Below are 22,297 nucleotides of genomic sequence, written 5' to 3' on the forward strand. Positions count from 1 at the left end.
GTAATCATAGCACGTTATCAATATAAAAACCACCTTCATGTTGGCATTAGAAGTTAGCAAATATTGCCTTGAAGCTTAGTGGGCTTCAAATGTGACACAGGGAAGCCTGACAGAAGGAAAAAGAACATGAAAAACCCCATCTGTGAACACAGGTTGGCCATTAGGGACTCTCCATTTACAGCAACGACTCCATCCTAGACTTGGGGTCTCCTCTCCACCCAGAACGCTGGAATCAAAAAAAAAAATGTTTTTCTGCAATAACAACTAAGAAACACTCATGAAACAATTCAAGATGTCCAGTACTACAAATGATGTGCTGTGACACTTGATACGCCCAAACCAAACTCCATGTGTTTAAGACATTAGACACCTAAGATACCTTAAAAGTAGCGTTAATGGAAAAGAAAGTATTCCTGAAGTGCAGGTTTCACCTTACCTAATGATTTCAGTGTCTACAGCTCAGCTGGTAACCCAAGAGTCACTTTACAGTCAATGGCGACCAAACCAGTGAACTTGCTAGCACTTGAATCAGATGAAACATGCCTTCAAGTGTGTTGGGAATACTAAATGGATCTCCATTTACAACAGAGCGCCTGAGGTAACTGTTCCAGGTGTAGACATATACATTATAAACCCTACTCTACTCAGATCAATCTCAACCTTTGAGGATCTTGAGACAGTAAAAAAAACCCTGAAAACTTTGATGAATTTATAAAAGGATGAACAAACTTGTTGAAAGGCACATCCTGCTGACGTTTCATAAAAGCTTCTTGCCAGTTTATTATATGGGACAGAAAATGAAGGTTTTCCTTTCCAGGCAGCAAGATCTCACCCACTGTGTTATGTAGTTCTTCAAGCAAGTCTCTTACTGCTTAAATAAGCAGTAAGTAACAGGTAACTTGGCTGCCTGCTAGATACTTGCCGGCCACAGTTAGAACATACCCGCTCTTTTGTATCTGTACAGAAGAGTCTGGTGTGATGCCTTTTCTGCACAACTATAAATGTAATTCCGGGCTGGTAATCCTTTTCTAGTTTAATGCATGCTTCTCTGATAGCCAGCAATTCATGATGGAGAACCTGAATCATAAACATAAAGAGGTATGATAAACATGGAAGATAGCTGTCTTACAGATTACTTTTAGTTATCTACAGAATAATCTTACTTATCATGTTCCATCTTGCATTGTCACTCAGAGTAATGAGATGTTGAACCATGCAGGATTAAACCTTAATTTCTTCACTTAATGAGAACAAATTACATCACCCGTTTCCTGAGCCAGGTGAGAGCTGGTTCCATATTTGTTCAGCTCCAAGCATGAGGCTTGGACTAATAAGCTGTACGTCAAAATCTTTTTAACTGCCAAATACAAATGAATGTTTAACTAGGCTGTTGACTATACTAATTATTTTTCAGACTGGTACAAGGGATAAAAATCCAGAATTGCTCAACTGCATGCTCTTTCTCAGCTCTGTGAACTCTCATGCAGGACTACAGGCATCAATAAAAACTGAAAGTGCAAGAAAACAAAAAGTAATAATTTGGGTTAATTATAACTTCAAAACTCAGTGAAAAACAGTGATAAATGGGGAAAAAATCAGAAGCTCACACAAAGCTTATTTTATTGATTTTACTTTACTAACTCACCTTTAGTCCCTTCCCCTTGGATTTTGAGAAGTTGAGTAAATTCTGTATGTTTTAAATTACATATCAAAATACTTGAAAGGAAAGCATAAGTAAGTATCTTTAAAATATTTAGAAAAAAAATTCATAAAATATGGTACTTGTAAGCAAACAAAATAAATACAATAAAGTATTTCTTGTCAATAGCCAGCTGAACATGAGCCAGCAGTGTGCCCAGGTGGCCAAAAAGGCCAACAGCATCCTGGCTTGTATCAGCAACAGTGTGGCCAGCAGGAGCAGGGCAGGGATCGTGCCCCTGTGCTCGGCACTGGTGAGGCCACACCTTGAATCCTGCGTTCAGTTTTGGGTCCCTCAGGACAAGAAGGACATTGAGGTGCTGGAGCGTGTCCAGAGAAGGGCAACGAAGCTGGTGAAGGGTCTGGAGAACAAGTCTTCTGAGGCTTGGCTGAGGGAACTGGGGTTGTTTAGCCTGGAGAAGAGGAGGCTGAGGGGAGACCTTGTCGCTCTCTGCAACTCATTGATAGGAGGTTGTATTGAGGTGGGGGTTGGTCTCTTCTCCCAAGTTACTAGTGATAGGACAAGAGGAAATGGCCTCAAGGGGAGGTTTAGATTGGATAATAGGAAAAAATGTTTTTACTGCAAGAGTGGTCAGGCGTTGGAACAGGCTGCTCAGAGAGGTGGGGGAGTCACCATCCCTGGAGGTATTTAAAAGATGTTTGGATGTGGTGCTCAGGGACATGGTTTAGTGGTGAACTGACACCGTTTATGATTGGACTTGATGATCTTAAAGGTCTTCTCCAACCTACACGATTCTGTGTATTCATTGAATTTTATTGGGAATGAATTTAAAGTGACAGTGTGAAAATGCAGCGTATTAATCCTGGTTAAAAAAAGTAGGAAAATTAGTTTTTCTTTACTGTCCAAGTTCTATGTGATAGTTTTACAAATATCTTGAACAGGCTAGAGATGATGAACATAACTTGAGTACTAAAACTGTATCATTTATAATTTTGCAAAGCAAAGTATTTTAAAGGGGAAATTTAAAAAAATAAAAAAAACTCATGAAAAATTTGAAAACACTTTCCCTCCTCTGGGTAGAATCCAACAAATTTGTTGAGGGAAGGTTTGTTGAGGGTATCTTTTTTCATAGTTCCAAAGACATAAAACTACATTATTACCAGAAACCTACATAATCAAAACCTCAAAAAAAAAAAACACCAAAACCCAAACCTGTTGAAACTGCCCCTCAGAAACACCATCTCTGTAGAAGATGATACGAGTTGGTTTAAATCTGGTTGACTTGTAGAACTGAATAAGCAACTCCCTGACCATGGCAGCCAAATCTTGAATGATTTCTTGGCGGTGCTGCTGGACCCGAACAGTGGCACAGTATCGATTAGGATGAGCATCCATGCTTCCTACAACCTGTTGAAAAAAATGCTTAGTATCAAACTAAACTTAAAAGCCCTTTAATAAAGGTATTTCGTGAAGATAGCTGCACTATCTTTTTATCAGTAGCTTGTAAACTAAGGGGTTGACCTAGCAAAGATGTAGTCAAAATCACGATGTGCTTGGAGAGCTTTGAATTCAGTCTAACTGTGATAACGTACCTTGCTGAAATGGAAAACTATTTTAAATCTGAAAGACTTATTTCCTATTTGCATCTACATATAGTTAAAAAAATAAATACAACTTGGAGCACTGATACCATGAAACCATTGATTTAGGACTGTAGCATCAAAATTTGAACTCCTGAAGACTAAGTGCTTTTCTGGGACACTACGGATGAACCCATGAAACTGAAATGCCGAGGCACCACAGAAATATTCACAACAAACACACACTGCTCGCCAAGGGAAAGGGTTTTTCTGTTTATGAAACATCAAAATTCATATACTGTATAAATGGCATGGGACTTAAAAATAAACAGACAGACAAAAATAAAAATCCAAATTCTGTATGTCAAAAATCACAACTAAGCACATCTCCATTCCCTTTTCGCTGGACACACACGTGTAACTTTTTGAAACAGATATTTGTTTATTTAACACCACAGGCTAAGATACTGCACTTACTGTCACCAAAGATCTTCATTATTAAATAAGCCAGGGCAGCCATTACAGGTGTTTGACATAAAGCAAGTCAAAGGCCTTTCCCTGTATTTCAGGAGTACATTTCCAAGAGATTACTGCACATTTTGTGTTGTCAGGAAGCTTGAATCCCCAAAAAGCCACAGCTGAGCCAGCCTAGTTCCCTATCAGTAATGCATGAATTCTTTACGTTTTTAACTGCTGATAAAGCAGGTTTAAACATGCATCAGCTTATTGCAGGTTGCTGATAAATATCAGCTAATAGAAAAGCTCCTCTGTGTATTAGCAGCTCAGACATTTTACAAGCTAATAAACACATTTAAGTAATTAGTATCAGAGCAAGTTTTCCAAGGTTTCATTAGATTCCTGCAGAAAAATAATTTATAATGCTATAATTAGGCAGTCAATAAATGGACTGCAAAAAAATTGAAAGTAATAAAACGCATTAGAGCTGAGCAGCAGGAGAGAGCAGGGGTTAAAGATCATTACACAATTTACTCACTGCAGCAATGGAAGGCTTTTTCCCATCTCCAGCTGGCGGATGAGTTACATCTGCACCAAGGAAGATGACTGGCTGTTGAAATACTGGCGGTCTGATAAAGAGAAAGCAAATTTGTAAAAGCAGCAGGGCTTAAGCTTAATAAAGCACATTATAACTCAAGTAAATAGCACTTGCAGTGACTCAGTCAGCAATTCGTAGAGCTGGTCACTTGTACTGCGACAGTAACGGAGGTACTGATTAGGGTTCTCATACCAAATACTTCTGGCATATTTTTGTAGCCTAGCTAATTGTTACTGTTCGTTAAAAAGGAATGAAAAAAAAGAAATCCCTTTTTTTAACTTGGAGAATTGCAGCCTTTATTAATTAGACCATAGAAAAGAATAAAAGTTGATTCCTTAGCATCAAATAGCATCTGAGAAAATTAAAGGACTGTGCACATATACAGATGCTATGATTTTGTTTCTGAATAGAAAGCCAGCAATAGTAAGGAAGCACAAAAAATGTGGATATCATAGGTATTATCTTAGAAGTAGATTTAAAAAAACAAAAACAAAACCAAAAAAACTTCAAACTTTGAACAAAACTTTAAGTTAAGACATTAATCCACTGCATTACGAGTGGAACACCAAAACACTACATTGGAAGTTTCAAACTTCAACTCTATTCCTCAATAAAACAATTTTAAACAGGCAATCTTAGGCTACCAGAATTTTGTCATGGCGGGGGAATGGTTATGTAGATTGATTCAGCTGTTTTTCAGACCTTCTCTAAAATGGAATTTGAAGGTAATTTTAACAATGTAACTTACAATGCAATTATACAAATAAAAAGCTGTTCTATTCCCGTCCCGTCAACCAACAGAAAATAATAATTAAAGAGTTCCCTTTTAAATACCCAAACGCTGCACTTTTCCAGAATGCCTAGGTGGTGTGTGTAGTTGTGACATTCCCCCCCTTTACTGAACTCCACTTTAATGAATGCATAGTTTATTGGTATCATGAGCAGAATTCAACTTTCTGGTCATGTTACTGTTGTCAACACATGCCACTTAACAGAGACCTTAAGTTTATGAATCCAGCATAAAACTACTTATATCATGTGTGTTTCTGTTTTGTATCCACAGTAGCATCTTTAACTCCTTCTTGAAAAACAAAACAAAAACCAACAAAAAACCCACTGCCCCTTTTTGAAATATGATGATTTTTAGTTGCTTTAATAGTAGTCTCCAACAATCACATTATCCAGGTGAGTATATTTAGTTCAATAAGCAGAATTTAACAAGATACACATATACCCCTTCTGATGATGTGTTCTTTTTCTCCCCTCACTAAATATTTGGTTTTGGATTGTTCTTCAGCAGCTGCCTTCTGACTAGCCTAAATATATCTTAAGGCAAATTTGCTTATCTGCGCAAACCAGAAGGTTGACGACTTTGAAACAGGCTCCCAAGAACATAGCAGGTTATCCCCTGAGCTCTCCCTACAACTTGAAATGTAATAATTGTAAAAGTGCCATCTTGTTACTGACGTAGAAACCTAGTTATTCATTTTGATTGAAGTAGCTTTATATATCTTTACGCTAGCCTTCTCCATCCTGCACAGGTAAGGCAAAACAAACTATATTTCGTTCATTCTTCCATTACTATTTTTTGTGACTGATTTTTCAGTAAAACTGATGAAAAGTTTCAATTTAAGATCATTTGTTTTAAGGTGAGACACAAACCAAATATAGCCTTTAATAGCAGGGTCTTTTTTTTTTTTTTTTAAACAAATAAGATATTTATTTCACTCCCACGCAACTCTTAAGCAGGACTTCAGTGACATGTCAGATACAGAATTCAACAGTATCAAAGTGACTTCACAGAATATAGTCAGAGTATAACTAAAACTTATTAATGGAATACTAATGAGAAATTGCAAGGTAAACTGGGCCCGGAAACCACTTAGAGTTTTCCACTCCCAGCTTTTGGCTTTTTAAAAGCCTATGTAAGTTAAGACGTACAACAAAATGAAGAATCTTGACCACAGTTAAACTATAAAGGAAAAGGCACTCCTCTTCCAGATGGGATTTGTTTCTGAAATCCCAAGGCAAATAAAATATTACACATTTTTCATTCAAATGAAAGTTGTATACTCCAAAGGTCAGATTACAATAACAGTATTTTTATTACAAATTTCAGCTGGAATAAGTATTCCTCTCCAGTCTTTGTAACCTAACTGTTGTAGGCCTATTTATTATTAGAAGCCAAAAGATAGTTTGTCTCAAGAGTCACTTAAACTACAGTGCTATGACTACAGATAAAAGCATCCAGTTATCTTAATAATACGCATGTTCTGTTTTTGATACAATACCCTCTTTCTCTTTGAAAGCTGGCTTACCTTCCCTGTGGCAGTAAAATATTATTTACGCCTCCTAACTTGACATTTATTTTCAAGCAAAGGTTAGACAGAGTTTGCGGTGTTGTTCTTTGCACATTTTTCATCTGAACACACTGCGTAGCCATTCCCAGCACAGTGTCGCCAACACGCTTCACCTCCGCTGCAAAACAAAACAAAAACGTGCATATTGCAAATCAATCAATGTAGGAGATGCTAATTCAGTGGCAATTAACTAAACCTAGAGTTTTAGCAAAGTGGTCGTTGGGCTTAAAGAAAGCCGAAGAAACCTAACCCCCAAACCCAACCCCAGCCTCCATTAAATCTCCTCCCAGTTCTGTACTGCTCCACCTGCCGACAGCGCAGTAACTGGGTCCTAAATATAGCTAAAGGCGCTATTGCATTACTTCAAGAATGCTTTTAAAATTACAGTAATTATAATTTTAGAATTATAGTGTTTTATCACCAGCATGGAAAAACCTTTAGCTAATGAAGTAGGTAATGTCGATAATCTAGAATGACAAGCACTTGTTTCATTATTAAACACCGGACTAGCAACACAAACTTCATAGTAATGTGCTGAGTAACATTTAGCCAACCAGTTTATCAGTTCCACCACTTGCATAAAAAGTGGCAAGTTTAGCAAAGGATGGCCCATAAAAAACTCCAAAACAAACTCACTAAGAACTGCGCCATTCAAAAAGTTAAAAGAAATCCTCTGTTTAGAGGGTTTTTTAGGGGTTTTATACAATTTTTTATATATTAATTTTATTTTGTACAATTTTTAGTAACTTTTGTAAAATTTTGTAAAATTTTTAGTAAAAATTGTTAACAACAAAATTGAGGCTTAAAGGCTTTAAGAGAGCCATACTCTCATACTCAGGAAAAGAATAAATGTAGGCTCCAAGACAGGCTCAAAGAAGATGCAACCCCCCGGTGCAACAGGAGAGGGAGAGAGGCTTTTTGAGGAGCAGGGTGAGAAGAGGAGAAAATACAAGGCTGTGGGTATAGAAAGTGCAAGAGTATGGAAGTACACAGGGAGAAAATGAAGAGATGATTAGAGGGGACAGAAAGAACTATATTAAAGATAATGACAAGGAAAGCAGATGACAGTGGTACCACATCCTCTCACTGGTTAAGCAGAGGAAAGAGTCCCCTTTTAATGCCAAGCAGGAAAAGTGAAAATGTCATCTTGCACTGAATTTCTATTGAACAAATTAGAGACGAGCCACTTCCTTTGCAAGGCTAAATCCAACAGGGAAAAAACGTACTATTTCGCTAAAGTTCCTTTTTTAATCTCTCCTTTTATTTTATATGAGATAATCTTGGGAAGAGAAAGTTAGGAAATTATTTTCTGCTATATTAAATTGGTGAGGGATTGGATAAAACAAATCTACAGCTGCTTGGTAGATCTGAGCCATTTGAGAAGAGAGTCCATGAAGCTATGGGAGAAAAATAATGGATGGTGCTGCAGTTAGGCAAGGTAAGTGAAAGAAGGAGGAAGGCAGGAGAGGAAAAAAAATGAGCAGTCTTGCCTAAAACAAGCTAGTGAATCCAAAATGTATGGTTTATCTAAAACATATTAAAACCTACATGTACGTCCTCTGTAAAATGCACTAATTGTCAATCTGTTTAAAAAAAAAAAGTTTCAATTGCTGAGTTTTCACCTTCCATGCATCTGTGTCCTCACAGCCCAGGACTTAAAAACTAGAAGAACAGGGAAAATTAATTGGCAGAAATCTTCTCCGTCACTCAAGTTTTTTTGCCAGAGGGTGACAGTGTGTGAAAGCAAAGATGTTCTAAAAGCCACACTGTTCTTGAGGTCATTATTTCTTCAATCACTTGGAATTTTTAGCACACAATTTATAGTAAGTATATTTTAATCCACTGCATATCAATTTCATAAAAGCTCTGGTTTAGCTTTCTCACTTACAGACTGCATCTCAAATACAACCAACAGGAAGAATGTGGAAAAGCAAATTAAAAGCATAGACAAAAATAATGAAAATAATTAAGGTCTTAATATAAAACATCATGCAGCACAAGAAGACGACTAAAATTAATTTATAGCCCATTCCCTAAATGGAATTTATATAGTTAAACCAGAATTAAACTTCTCTCATTCAGATACATTGCTAAAAATACATGAAATTGTGACTGAAACACACATGCTCATGATCTGCACTTACTGACCATAGACTGGCGTTTTTCCTGGCAAAATTACTACAACAAGCTGCAGCCCAGTATAAGTGTTCTTGAGGTGTCTGAACATGGGCTCCACACTGTCAGCTCCCTGCGCGTATTTACAGAAGCACGGCTGCCCCTGGATTGGCATTCCTGCGTCTCTGGAAATCTTCCTCAGTTGTTCTGTAAAGGACCTAAAGGATATAAATAAATACATTAGATTCTCAAGTAGCAAAATCCATCTTGTTTTTTGTTCTCATTTCTAATGGAAAAATCCTGTTGAACTTGCAGAGTTGCGCTCTCCAAAACCCTGGGAAATTACCCCAAGTGCATCTTTAATTGACTGTGCCTACATAGTCACCAAAGGAAAGACAGGGGAAGATGAAATACATGCATAAGTAACACCTCTACTAAAAACTCAATTTCCAAAGCAGATTCCCCCTTATTTGATCTTTCTACAGGACATACAGCATAAATTACTTTTTGCAAAAATACTGCAACGATGGTATTTTGGATAGCCTGCTCTACCATACTTCCATGTGGTGATACCACTACAGAAATGGCCAGGGTTTCTCCTTTTTCCTGACAAGGAAAACAACCAACAGAAGTTACCAGCAATTGTGTCTCAGCGAATTGGTCTTGCATCAATAATAATGCACACAAAAACCTTGCTAGGTATCAGAGAAAAGGTGTATCTGGGAGGTGAAGATAAACCTTCTCCAAGGATGGTGCAAATATAAGTCACCCATTGTTGGAACTGGTCAGAAACAGCGACAACCTAATTTTGTCAGAGGCTTTTATCAGCGAAGACTGCTTCAGGCCCCCTGCCAGCTGGGTATGCTACGTTGCAGCCTGCCTCCTCCTCCTGGCTCTTGTTGACATGGTAGTGTTTGGCTATCTTTTCTTTTGAAGGGACACCAAGAAGACACTGTGCCTGTTATAAGCAAGACAATCAGAAGCACTTCAGTGCAGGAGTCTAGAGCTCTATAAAGTATACCCAGTCTGGAAAGCATCTTCAAAGTCAATCTTCATCAGTGGCTTCTCCTGGTTAGATCCCTGCAGTCAGTGGTGCATGAGTAATCCATAAGTCGCATCCCCATAAAACAAAGGGAAGATGAGCAAGTAGTGAGGTGTCACAGTGCAGACCTGTAGAGCAGAGTACTTGGTGCCAAGGGACCAACACCCAAGCTACATGTGTTTCTGGGATTTTTCATGAGAGTGGCTGTAGTCTGGTGCAGTGGGCTGAATGTCCATTAGTGGCTGAAGGACATCCTCTAGCTCAATTTTATTAAAAAAAGAAAATAAATCCACATTGTACTCTGAGACTGCTCCTTGATACAGAACATGGTATGGCAACTGGTGACCATCACTTCAAATACTCACTGCTGATCCAAACTAAAACTCCTGTGCAGACGCACCCAGAGATGTCCTCCTTCAGCACTTGGTTTAATGACCATCAACGTGTGATCCCAGGTAGCAACGCCTAATCAACATAAACGCTGACAAAGCCCCTTGTATTATTCTGAAGTGGATGCCCTCGTAGGTGTCTAAAAAGTTGCTCATCTTCACCAAAGGGTGCCAGATAGTACAGTCTTACCCACTGAGAGGGTGTGAAGATTTAGTTTCTTCCAAACCCATTGTTAACTTCCATGAATCATAACAATCTGTGAGCTTCAGCCCTGCAGCTTGTGGCTTCTTGCAGAAAATAGGTGCGTTAAGTTTTTTCACTGGCAAAACAGGCACACGCCACTATAAGCAGGAAGAGTCAATGGCAGAACATGCAAGCCTGAAATGGCCCGAGTTTTGAGCCTTTAGGTGTCTAAGAGGAAAGGTCCTCTCCCTGTTCCTGAGAGGTAAAAGCAGGATGATCGTGAAGACTTTTATGAATTTTGAAGATGTTTACTCCTACGGATCTACAGCAGCCAAGTTCCAACTTGCTCGACAAGATGTAGCAAGAGGCAACAAGATGCAACTGGATGCAGCCATACTCCTAGCGTGAAGGAATGTCCTTTCACGGTAAGGACAAACTCCATCTAAACCATCAGATAATTTTATTTTGGCTCATTATGTTGAAGACACATCTCAAAACTGACTACCTTCTCCTATGCAGCATTTCCACTAGAAGCAACAGTGTGGAAGGGAAAATTCTCTGGCAGCTTAGTTGCTGCCATGCACCTGGAGAGAACAAGTCCCTAGCCTTACACCATGGGAAGAAAAGTGAAAGGTAAGATTCCCACTGTTTGCTCATCAATTGTTAGGGAAAAATTCCGAGGCTATTTGGCAAATCATCTAAAGGAACACTTTTATGGCAATACCTTTGTTGTGAACAATCACTGTCTTGCATTCACCTTACAAAGAGCAGCTGAATCACCTGCTAGGGCAGCTGTGAGAGCTGCACTTGCCCATGCATGAAGGGAAAGCAACTGCATGCAAAAGAAGGAATTAGACAATCCATCTACACAGGCATGCACACTTTCCCTGATCTACGAATGGCAGATGTCACTTTTAACAAGTCTTTCAACAATCATGTTCCATCCAAAGAGAAACCAAATTTGAAAGTTTCATTCAAATGCTTAAAGTCAATAAAACGACTAGTCCTACTCATCTTCAAATACAGCAACTTGCACATTATTGTAACTCTAGAGGGTAGAAAGGTTTTGACAAAAGTTGGATTGCTTTTTAAAATTTTCCTTTTAAATAAGTTCTGCATTAATACTTCTATTCCATATAACCAGGAAAAGAACTAAAGACAACATACATGTTAGCTTTCACTCTGGACAAACGCTTAGTGATAAACACCTGTCATTATATCATTTTGGTCACCTTAAACTCTGTCCTAAGGCCTCACTGGTCAGAAACCTGCCATATCGTATTAATTGCTTTCGGCAAGTCTGATTTGGAAGACATCATGATGCTAGCATCAAAATCATATTGGCATTGTTCAAAACAAAGAGACAGAACTTCAAAAGCGCTGTTAAAAGATGTATTGCCATACATCAAACAACTGAACAAAATATATCTTCTAAATAAGTGAAATGATATTTCCATACAGAATAAAATAAAATCACCATCTTATGAAACACACTTACTTAAGATGTACTTCAGTGCATTGGCGCTGGGGAGCAAAGCATGCAATTGCCCAAACCTTTATTTCAATTCCAGTGTGAAACTGTTTATTCCTCATGTCCCAGACTCCTTGAACTGGTGTAGCAATTGCTTTATTCTGGAAGTGGAAGGAAAAACAAAACAAAACAAAAAACACTAATGCAAAAAATGATTCACGCTAACAAAGATCAGTTATGTTTCTACTTCCTTCCAACAAGCAGGTTTTTTATATTCTCAGGTCTTTCCACTGTTCAAACATCTATCCTATCTCATTCTATCAGTGTAGCAAGACAGCTTGCGAGGCTGGTGACTAATAAAAAGCTCATAAAAATAAAGATCATATCATTCATTTTTATTGGTGGTTTCCTTTGGTTATATAAATCAGCAGAAGACAACAATTACGTACAGAGAATAAGTCAGATTCACGCTTGGTACGTGATGTTAACAAGAACATACATTTCTATGGCGACTTTACAACTGCTCAGTGAACTTTCCAAGAGCAACTTAATTTAAGTAGTACCAATATTTTACACATCACTAAGTAGAGGCAAATAGTGGTTCAGTATCACTCACACCACTCTAGAAAAAGACGTGAACAAGCTGACAAGAGATGATCAGCTATTCAACTATGACCTGTGCAATACTTTTTTCTTCTATCAAGCAGACATTACTGTGATGGATTATCTAGAGGACAAGGGATATAACAAGATGACTAAAGTAATTCTGGTGATGTTAATTACCTTAATAAGTATTAGTACCCTGTAGATGTTTTAGACAAGTTACCACAATGTCTACCTTCTCATTAGGCAGCAACAGCTAAAATTTATAGGAATTCTTCAGGACACACACACAAATTTGGTAATTAATTTTGCAAAAAGTTGTGTCTGCTGAAGGCAGTAGCTGCCCCACTCTGACTTTCCATCACTCATCTGCTCTTAAGCTCTTGTTCTGTGTTCCCCTGGTGCCAGAATAGTTCATGAGAGCACTCTCCCTAATCAGGATCAGGCAAAGACAGCTGGGTTATCTTAACCTGTCAGTGAAGAAAGGTTTGAGCTAATCTGCCTGATTTTGTCTGAAGAGCTTTAGGTAGAAAACGAAAGATCCTCTCCCATGGCAGGTTTATGGAGGTAACAGTCTGAGTTGTGCATAGGGACAGAACTATATTCAGCTAGCAATGCATGATCTAGGAGAGGTTCACCAGAAGCCTTCACAAATTAAGATATCCCAGCTATCAAAGCTGTCATCTTGCATAAAAACAGGACATGTTACATGACTGGCAGAAAATGCAGTTTCTCAAGGTTCTTTTGAAAGACACCACATTGGGAAGATTGTCAGAAAGGCCATCTGAAAAGCCACTGTAAAGAAGAAATCTGTAAATACTCCAACAGAAGAGATGGCTCTAGAGAAAAACATGCTGATAGTGATAGTACCTTAAGACAGTTGTCCTAAATACAGCTGCTCCACCCAGAACACTCAAAACCCACCACAAGTTCAGGAATATTTCAGAGTTAAGGGAGGAAAATTTAAACAGTAATAATTGAAGCTGTCTCTGTTCTTCTCCATTCACATTGATTTGAACCACTATTTGCAGCTTTCTTCTTGCAACACAATAAAAACAGTATATGAAAGAAAAATACACACATTTTCCTCTGAAGTTTACATAAACACATTTTTAACCTAGGTTTACTTTCAGAAATAAAGAAGCAATTGAGGCAGATGCAAAGCATCCATTACATTTAAGGACCTTCAAAACTTATATTGAAGTTCTAAACATGACACGTATGATGACTTTATCCCATTAGACCCAACATCATTCACTTAAAACCAACCATATTACAGAAGTTATCACAGCTGGCAATGGAAGCTATCAGAGATTGTACAGTGTCTGTTCAACATACCCTGCCTCCGTAGAGGATCGAAGGAGGCTGTAGGACTCTACCAGTCACATCTGTCATTTCATCTTTGACCATTATTCCAAATTCACGAACATAAGGGTCGGTATTAAAACTTGCACTCCGCATCTAAAATAAAAAGAAATCAGATATTTCTTGCAGAAGTAGTAGTTCTTCATAGGAGATTTAAAACTTTCTAAGATAATGGTATTTGGGCACATAGCCCTTATATATGGGTGATGCCATGCATCCAGAACCTCTGTTAATTCCACTTGGATACACGGATGCCTCAAAATTTGAAATAAAGCACCAAAAAACCCACATGAAAACATTTTGTGAGAATGAATTTCTCTAATTTATAGAGAAAGGCTTCTAAAAACAAGCTCATAACCTGTGTGTAGTACAGAGACTATTCAGTATCTGCTAATGGTAAAAGAAAAATTAAGTCCACTACACTTTACACGTCTTTGACGGAACACTCACCAATTTGCTAATCTCTTCTTGACGGTCAGGTGCTGATCTGGCAGTTGCTCGAATCATAGTGGAAGTTTGATTGTCAGTGAGTTTCTTTATGCATCTTTGTCCTGCCACTATGTTGCATACCTAAAATATCCCCGCACAAATGAAGTTAAAAATCACAATGCAACCGTTTTTTCTTTTCTTTTTTTGTTGCTGCACTCCAGTTTTTAAAGCTGGCTATTCAAAAAACTGTTTGGCAACATTTGAGCCTCTGGTGCCCTTCCCCCATTCCCAGAATGCAGCATTATTTAAAAGTTTACTTGCCTCAAGAGGAAGGTATGTGTGTTTCTGCTCCTGTCCAACTTGTAAACATGGAAGGTGAGGATAGCGTAAAACTAATTTGTGCCTGTCCTTAAAATACTGAGCTACAGTGCATTCAACTGTTTGTCCATTCTCCTGCTGAAGTGGGAATCTATTGGAAATGAAATACAAAAATAAGCCATTACTTTACGTAGAATACTTTCCCACACTTACTCAATACAATCCTTGGCCCAAGTTAAGCTTACTGAAGATTAAACCTATCTTGCTGAAATGATGGAAGTGTAATTCGATAATTAAGATTCCATCATTGCCACTACTGTGTGTCTTCTAACAGTACCACAGAATGCTACTTCTCTAACATTCTTGATACCTGAAGCTATAAAATTAAGTATCCTAAGAGGGGGTGCCTTAGAGGCAGAGACTAATGTTTTCTGCTTATTTGGGATAGTCATCGTACTACATTTTATATGCCACGCACGGAAAATAGCAAGCTTTCTACGAGAGCCGCAAAACCAATTATTGCTTCGGAAATGCATTTGTGTCTCTCTGTACATTACAAATGCACACGTTTGCATATACTTATATCAAGATGGCATAAATAATACAATACATCAGTGAAAGAGCACAAAACAAAGCCCAAACACTTAAATAGCAGATTTAGATACTGATCAGTCATCTTCTTGTAAAAAATTGGTATCCTTTTTTTTTCTTATCCTATTTCTTAAAAATGGGAATATGTCCATATTCAAGTTACCTGCAAATCTCTGGTTAAGAGTTAAAAATAAACAATTTTTTCCAGAGGAAAACCAGTTCAGTAATAAGCAAAATTAGAAGCTGATCCCAATTGGCACTACTTTTTTACTCATAGACTACCAATAGAGCACCCTGCTCTTCCAACGCTGAAGAAATCCATAAATGTACCCCCCCCCACCAGGTTGAAAACAAAGCAATTGGTTTGAATGCCATGATATTCATTACAGAGTAAAGAACAGAACAATTTTTCCTATGTCAGTAAGAAAGGCAAGATACTTTCCCAGCCTGAGATTAAATGTATGCTTAAAAAAAAGCAAAATACTTTACGTTTGGTGACTTGCTGGTCGTCTGGTGACGTTGCACACTCGGTACTTCCTTTTCATTTGTCCACAGTGTGTTATCTCCACCTTAAGACCTAAAAATTGGAAAACATGTATCACTTTCTTTAAAATCAAGGTGTCAGCCCCCTTAATTGCTACACAAGACCACTTAATCTGTGCAGTAAAGCTCTTAGCTATTTAGTACGTTCTCAGAGCACCAAAGGGTATCCCAGACAGAACTCAAAAAACCTATTTATAGTCTTAAAATTCAAAAACCCTGAGCTGCAGCCAAAGTTCAAAGAATTCTAGAAAGAAGACGAAACCCCCAAGCCCCAAGAGTTCGCAGACGAAGCTGAACGCATTCTGTGAATTCCAATTCTGTACCTCTGAGCAAGTCCAGGATGGTGAGAGGACAAAAAGGGCACGCAACTTCCTTGAAACAAAAATCTTGTTTATACTTTATGTCTAAACATACGGTGTCTGTGAGACCTGCAACCCTGAACTAATGAATTGGGGGAGAAAAAGCCACGCATACAGCCTCTAGGAGCCCATGGGAAAGAGGCCACAGGGCTTTCTTCTTTGTGAAGACAAACATCTGTTGCAACCCCCACTGGCACAAAAGCCGAGCCCACCTGAAAGCCAACAACTTCTATAAGAATAAGTTAACCGCCCCAAACCAGCAAAACACACATACCCATAAAAATAGTTTCTAATTTACCATTGCACACAAATATAAGCTTGAATGCACCGTTTTCATTCATATTACTTTAATGCTTAGGCAGAAACAGATGTAGGTGGGCTATTAGAGATAGGAAGTTGAATGCATGGGAACAGGAAAGGGAGCTGTAGATAGAAACTCCTCACGTATCTGCACGTGTGTGTAAACTCAGGCAGCTGCTGAGTAACAGCACACATTCCCCTGCCTGTCAAAGCCACTAATAACTTGCCAAACAATATATTAAACTTTCCACATAATTTCTTACGGCTCAAAGTGCCACCTATTATGAAACCTTCAATAAATATCAAGTTTTCACAAGTATTTCCAAAATCTGTTTCACAGCATTTTCATTAAAAGATAAACTGTTACCTCAATACCTCAATTTACAACTAGCTTTGTGGCAAACTGGAGATGACTTCTAGCTGAAAAATGAAAATCCTCATGGAAAAAACCAGCTGGCAAGTTAGTGCCTGATTATTTTTTTCAAAACATTTACAACCAGTAAAAAGTCAGGATTTATTTATACTTTTCTTGCTAACTTCTAGTTGGGCAAAGATGATTTTGTGGATATTTAATGGAAGCAAGAAGCTGCACAATAGATTTACGGAGTTAGGTTTTTTTTGAACTTGCTTCTTTCTGTCAAGCATATCATGAAGGAAGCACCTTGATTTTCCAGAAGAAAACTTCAGTGAACACAAACAGTAAGATTCCTTCATCCTACTTTTTGATTCAGTCATCACATATTAGAGTAACTGTGATTTACTTCCAGGAGAGTATACGTATGAAATATACCAAAGTATGCAAAACCACATTGCTAAATTATTAATGAAATCTGGAATATGAAAATTTTGACATGGGTAATCGGAAGAAATTAAGATCAGGTAATTAAAAAAAAAAACAACATGAAATTCCAGTCTTTGTAAATGTTTTTAAATAATTAGATTAGAAACCGGAGTATCTGTTACGGAACTGGGATTGGCCCTACCGATAGGTTTCAAAAGTGAAAAATATGAAATTTTTGTATTTCTAATTGTTAACTTGTATTTATTCTAGAGATGGGGGTACTTTAAAAAGAGTAAAGCGCTACAGTAAGTATAACTTCTAAAAGCAATAAAGCAATATTCATTCAGGAAGATAAATTGTTTTTAAGGGGACTAATGTAATAAGGGATGCTGCTCCACATGCTGAAAAGATCTGAGTAGTACCTCTGCACTGAGATGCTCTCAGATGCCAACACTAAAGAGTAACATGACACTTGATCAAGTGACTGGGGGTGGTGAGGCACAAAAAAAAAAAAAAAAAAAAAGGTTCAAGAGAACCTACACTTAAATGGGGAGAAGCTTGCACAAGTCACAAGCCAGTAAATAATCTCACTAAAATAAATTACCGTCCATCTGCTAGAAAGTTTTAGTTCATCCTATCACTTAGAGTAAAGCATATCACCTTCATGGTTTCACTAAAGCTCTTTCATTAAGGGCAAAGCTAATTAAACTACCCTATATTTGCCACATGCAAAATGCACGTGCATATACAGCTACTGCAGATTCTCTAATATATGATAATTTACTTGTGCATACCTGAGCTCTAAATGTGGCTGGTTAAAAAAAAAACAAACAAAAAACCCCGCCAAAAACCAAAACAGAGCTTAACCAATGTAGTAAGAAAAAAGGACAAGTAGACTGAAACATAAAATTCATCAGTAGGCTTCTGAAAGTCTTGAAATATAGGTAAGTAATAAAATGATTCTTGCCTCTTAGTTTTGCTCAAAAAGTAAATGCACTCTTCATTGTGATAATCTGCCTCCCAATAAGACAACTGCTATAGAGAATATTTCCAGTGTGTAGCGGTAACACATCATTACACAGAACAAAGCAGTTTTATGTAATTTAATTATTACCTTTTATTTCTTTGGTAAACTTTACCCTTTGGGAATCTGTCAGAGGTTTTTGTTGTTCTTCAATACTTTTGAAGTCCAAAACTTCACATACAAACTCGATAACTGGCTGTGCTTTGTAAAATGCGGTTGCAGACACTGTAGACAAAAACATTAGTGTTATATTACAACAGTAGCGAGGAAATCTTTAGGAAATCCAACAAAGGGAACTAGATTTTTGCCTTTCCATTAAAAGAGAAAGAAGGAACATGAAGATTTTTATAGGACCTACCATCAATATTTAACATCATTTTCCATAATGAAGGTCTGACTGATTGATGGAAGCCAAACCAAACTTCTCTGCCACCACCCAATGGATTTGAGCACCCTTCCGATGCTGTAAAAAAAGATCGCCCCACAGGAGTATATCTGCAATAAAGAAAATAAATTCAGATCATAAAACTAAAAGAAAAAAATTTGCAATAAAGCAATAACTAATGCAAATTCCTGTTTACAAAAGCACAGAAATAGCAGTGTTTCAAATTACTAATAATCTGAGGTTCCTGTCAGGACGCAGGTTATGCCTCTCAAAATCCAACCAGTTACATTAAAAAACTGGTTACTAGTCGTGTTTATTTAAATTTATTTTCAGTCTATACTGTCATGGTTTTGGCTGGGAGAGAGTTAATTTTCTTCCTAGTAGCTGGTACAGCGCTGTGTTTTGGATTTAGGATGAGAATAATGTTGATAACACACTGTTTTAGTTGTTGCTAAGTAGTGCTTACACCATTCAAGGGCTTTTCCAGCTTCCCATGCTCTGCCAGGTGCACAAGAAGCCGGGAGAGGAGGGGGCACAGCCAAGACAGCTGACCCAAATTGGCCAAAGGGATATTCCATATGATATGACACCATGTCCAGTATATTAACTGGGGGGAGTTGGCCAGGGGAAACAGCGATCGTGGCTCATGGACTGGCGGTGTTGGTCAGTGGATGGTGAGCATTTGCATCACTTGTGGTTTTCTTTTTCCCCTGGGTTTTGCCTCCCTCTCCCTCTTTCTCTCTCTCCCCTTCTCCCCCTTGTTTTCCTATTATTATTATTGGTAGTAGTAATAGTAGTAATACTGCTATTATTATTTTATTTTATTTTATTATACTGTTCTTATCTCAACCCATGAGTTTTCTTACTTTTGCTCTTCTGAATCTCTCCTCCATCCCACTGGGGTGGGGGGAATGAGAAAGCAGCTGTGTGGTGCTTAGTTGCTCACTGGGGCTAAACCACGTCGTACACTGACTAATTCAAACAAAGAGCAGGAATAACTCTTTTTTTGTACTATTAAAAATTCACCTACACTTCAGTAAGAAAATAATTAAACATGTCTCCTATTAAAACAACAACGTAATAACCTCTCCCCTCACTTGTGCATAGCTTCCTCTGAAATCCACGGAATCTCTGCATGGGTGAATGACTGAGGTATCAAATATTTTTGATGCATCTTTCATCTTGGTAATTCAGTACTGCACACTTAATATCAAACTAATCAAAACCAGTGCTAGTATGTTTCTCTGATCAAAGATGTGAGACTAGTCTGTGCTGTTTTCTGTGTTGCAAAACCCGACTAAACTGATTTTTTTTTTATCCTTAATGTGAGGATAAAGTCAATGTAATATAAGGTTAAAGACATTTACATAAATTTAAATAATTTTCCTTGTTTTAGCCCTTCAAAATGGTAAAGTTCAGCTCTACTAAGCTTTTGTTCTTTATTTCCAACTGAATGTCATTTGAACAGTGGTCTTAAGCAACTTGTTTCATGGCAGAATTAAATCCAGTATCTCTTGGGTTCAACTGCAAATGCTATAGATCCCACTTGCTTGGAAGAAAAACAAATAATTTTCAAGTTTTCCTTTTCTATAAAAATAGCTATACTGGGTGACATTAATGTCCCCCTAGCACACTATCCTTTATACACAATTGGCAATAAACGTCTGCCCGAGGACACAGAGGAACAGGGTAACAAGTTTTTTCAAACCACGCTTCCATGCCTACAACCTCCAGCTGCTCTCCATGCAGGGAGGGCGTCCTTCGCTGAGGCCTACAGAGAAACAGGGTATGAGCGAGATGGTAGGGCACCCCCAAGGTGAGAACACACAAACATGGAGCAAGTCTGAAGACCAATGGGGAAAGGGACTTGTGTCCAGCCTGAAGGCTAATAATTCCACTGGATGAGCAGAAAAGCACCGTATTGCCTCTTGGCTGAGCATGGCTATTATTTTGGTTGAGCTATGAAAGCATATCCTTCCCAAAAAGCCACTGGAGCGATTCAAACAACAATGCAACCTCCTAAACAATGTCAAGGTCTTCCCCTCACCTCATGGAAGGCAAGTGCCTCATCACTACATCCAGTGCCTGGATGGTTTCAAACGGGACACTCGGCAGCCGACCAGAAAGAGCATCATGTAAAGCCTGCAAACTCACACAGGACATCCACTTTATAGCCACCTTAAATATTCTGTCCTTTCCTTCTCCCGGCAGCGTGACCTCCAGCTCCACCTGCAACAATGCCAAACAACAAACCAAGATGATTCTTTCCATTTAAAGGGGAAAATGGAAGGGGCTTGGAAGGGTTGATGGATTCCTCTGAGCAGCACCATAAAGCATGGGAGGAGACAAAAAGCAATGATGATGAAACAACACACATTAGGTACAGCCTCTTTTTACAGCTAGGTCTTTCCAAAGGTGTATTTCAGAAAGCTGGCATGCTTCCCAACTGGCATCTACCTCTCTCCTTGAGGCAACATTATAATTTGGAAGTGCTTGCGTATCAACAGGGAGGTCTCCATGAAGATCCAATAATCTGATTTTAGATACCTAACACATACTAATGCATCACTGCTCACATCAGCCTCTGCAAGCCTAAAATAAAACGTGGTCTGTCACTACCTGCCAAGATTCACAGATTTCTGCTATTCACTCTCTATAATGCCAGAGTGCTTTATATATTATCACTGTAGACATAGTTCAAATGAGAGAAAATAAAATCCACATAGAGCTTTCAAAGGGGAAAACAAAACCAAACACCCCCCCCCACACAAACAAACAACAAACCACCACAAAACCCACCAACCCAAAAAAACTCTTCATTTTAAATACCAAAGAAAGAATAAATAATGACCCCCAAGTACTAGTGATGCTATCAGGCAGGAAAAAGGGGTGCTCCTTTGACATGTTATGCCCTATTTTAAATTTTTTGTCTAAAATACACTGGCAAACTCTATTACAATAAATTACTTCAGCCGATCACTTGCCATTATTCGTAATGCTGATTTCTCCTCTTTATTAAAAGAAAGAAAGCCTGAGCACAGAAGTTCTTAAACGGACTAAAACTAAGGCTTGTCTGAAATGACTAGAAGTTCTGGGAGTGACTACAAAAAATAACAAGATCAGAGTAGTCTTTCTGCTGGATATAAACAAAACCATTGCATTTTCCTGTCCTAGGGAGCTTACAATTTAAATATAAAAGGTATCCACTTAACAGACAAACTGTAATTAGTGGGCTAGCAACATGGGTAAACGGCAAACTAATATATGCAATCATCTGGTCTTTTGCGACAGTTAGCTTCTTCAGTCAAAAAACAGGAAGGAAAGTAAAGACACAAATAATAAGCCTTTCACACACAAAAAAAAGCAGCCAAGTTAACAATTTATAGGAGGCAGTCAAAATTAATATTACAGCCGCATTTCCCCTCTAGTACAAACATCACTCACTAGGAGACTCGAGCAGAGGAAGGAGCCATATGGCTGTGGGAGAGCAACAGGAACTGGAGTCTATAATTGCAGGGTTGCTGGTCTGAATGTGGCCCATAAGGTTAGTTCTGCTTAAAAGCTACACAAATAAAGGTACAGGTTTTCAGCTGACACAGGCTGGAAGCTTTCTATGAAGCCTTTTTTATCTCCATGCCAACAAAAGGTTTTCAACTTACATCTTGTTTACAGTGGATGGAAGATGTCTGTCGCACCTCAACTGCATCTTCCTTTAAACTTCTCTCCTCCTCCAAATCAAGTTTC

At 38.2% G+C, this 22,297-nt stretch overlaps 1 protein-coding gene across 2 annotated transcripts in view; it reads right to left on the reverse strand.

Moving 5' to 3' along the window:
- AGO2 (argonaute RISC catalytic component 2) overlaps positions 1–22,297 on the reverse strand; it is a 55,208-nt gene that overhangs the window by 2,677 nt on the left and 30,234 nt on the right. The window contains exons 4-16 of one of the 2 annotated variants that reach the window (XM_075085906.1): positions 20,601–20,782; positions 18,527–18,663; positions 18,259–18,393; positions 15,651–15,738; positions 14,574–14,721; positions 14,274–14,393; positions 13,797–13,919; positions 11,883–12,016; positions 8,803–8,987; positions 6,613–6,772; positions 4,235–4,325; positions 2,873–3,067; positions 943–1,077 (exon numbers count right to left, since the gene is read on the reverse strand). In XM_075085906.1, coding sequence (XP_074942007.1) covers positions 943–1,077; positions 2,873–3,067; positions 4,235–4,325; positions 6,613–6,772; positions 8,803–8,987; positions 11,883–12,016; positions 13,797–13,919; positions 14,274–14,393; positions 14,574–14,721; positions 15,651–15,738; positions 18,259–18,393; positions 18,527–18,663; positions 20,601–20,782 — 1,833 coding nt within the window. Of the gene's footprint in view, positions 1–942; positions 1,078–2,872; positions 3,068–4,234; positions 4,326–6,612; positions 6,773–8,802; positions 8,988–11,882; positions 12,017–13,796; positions 13,920–14,273; positions 14,394–14,573; positions 14,722–15,650; positions 15,739–18,258; positions 18,394–18,526; positions 18,664–20,600; positions 20,786–22,297 lie in introns of both variants that reach the window. The other variant, XM_075085905.1, reaches the window with a different exon arrangement.

This window comes from Phalacrocorax aristotelis, chromosome 2 (assembly GCF_949628215.1).
Source record: "Phalacrocorax aristotelis chromosome 2, bGulAri2.1, whole genome shotgun sequence".
Classification (NCBI taxonomy): Eukaryota; Metazoa; Chordata; class Aves; order Suliformes; family Phalacrocoracidae; genus Phalacrocorax; species Phalacrocorax aristotelis.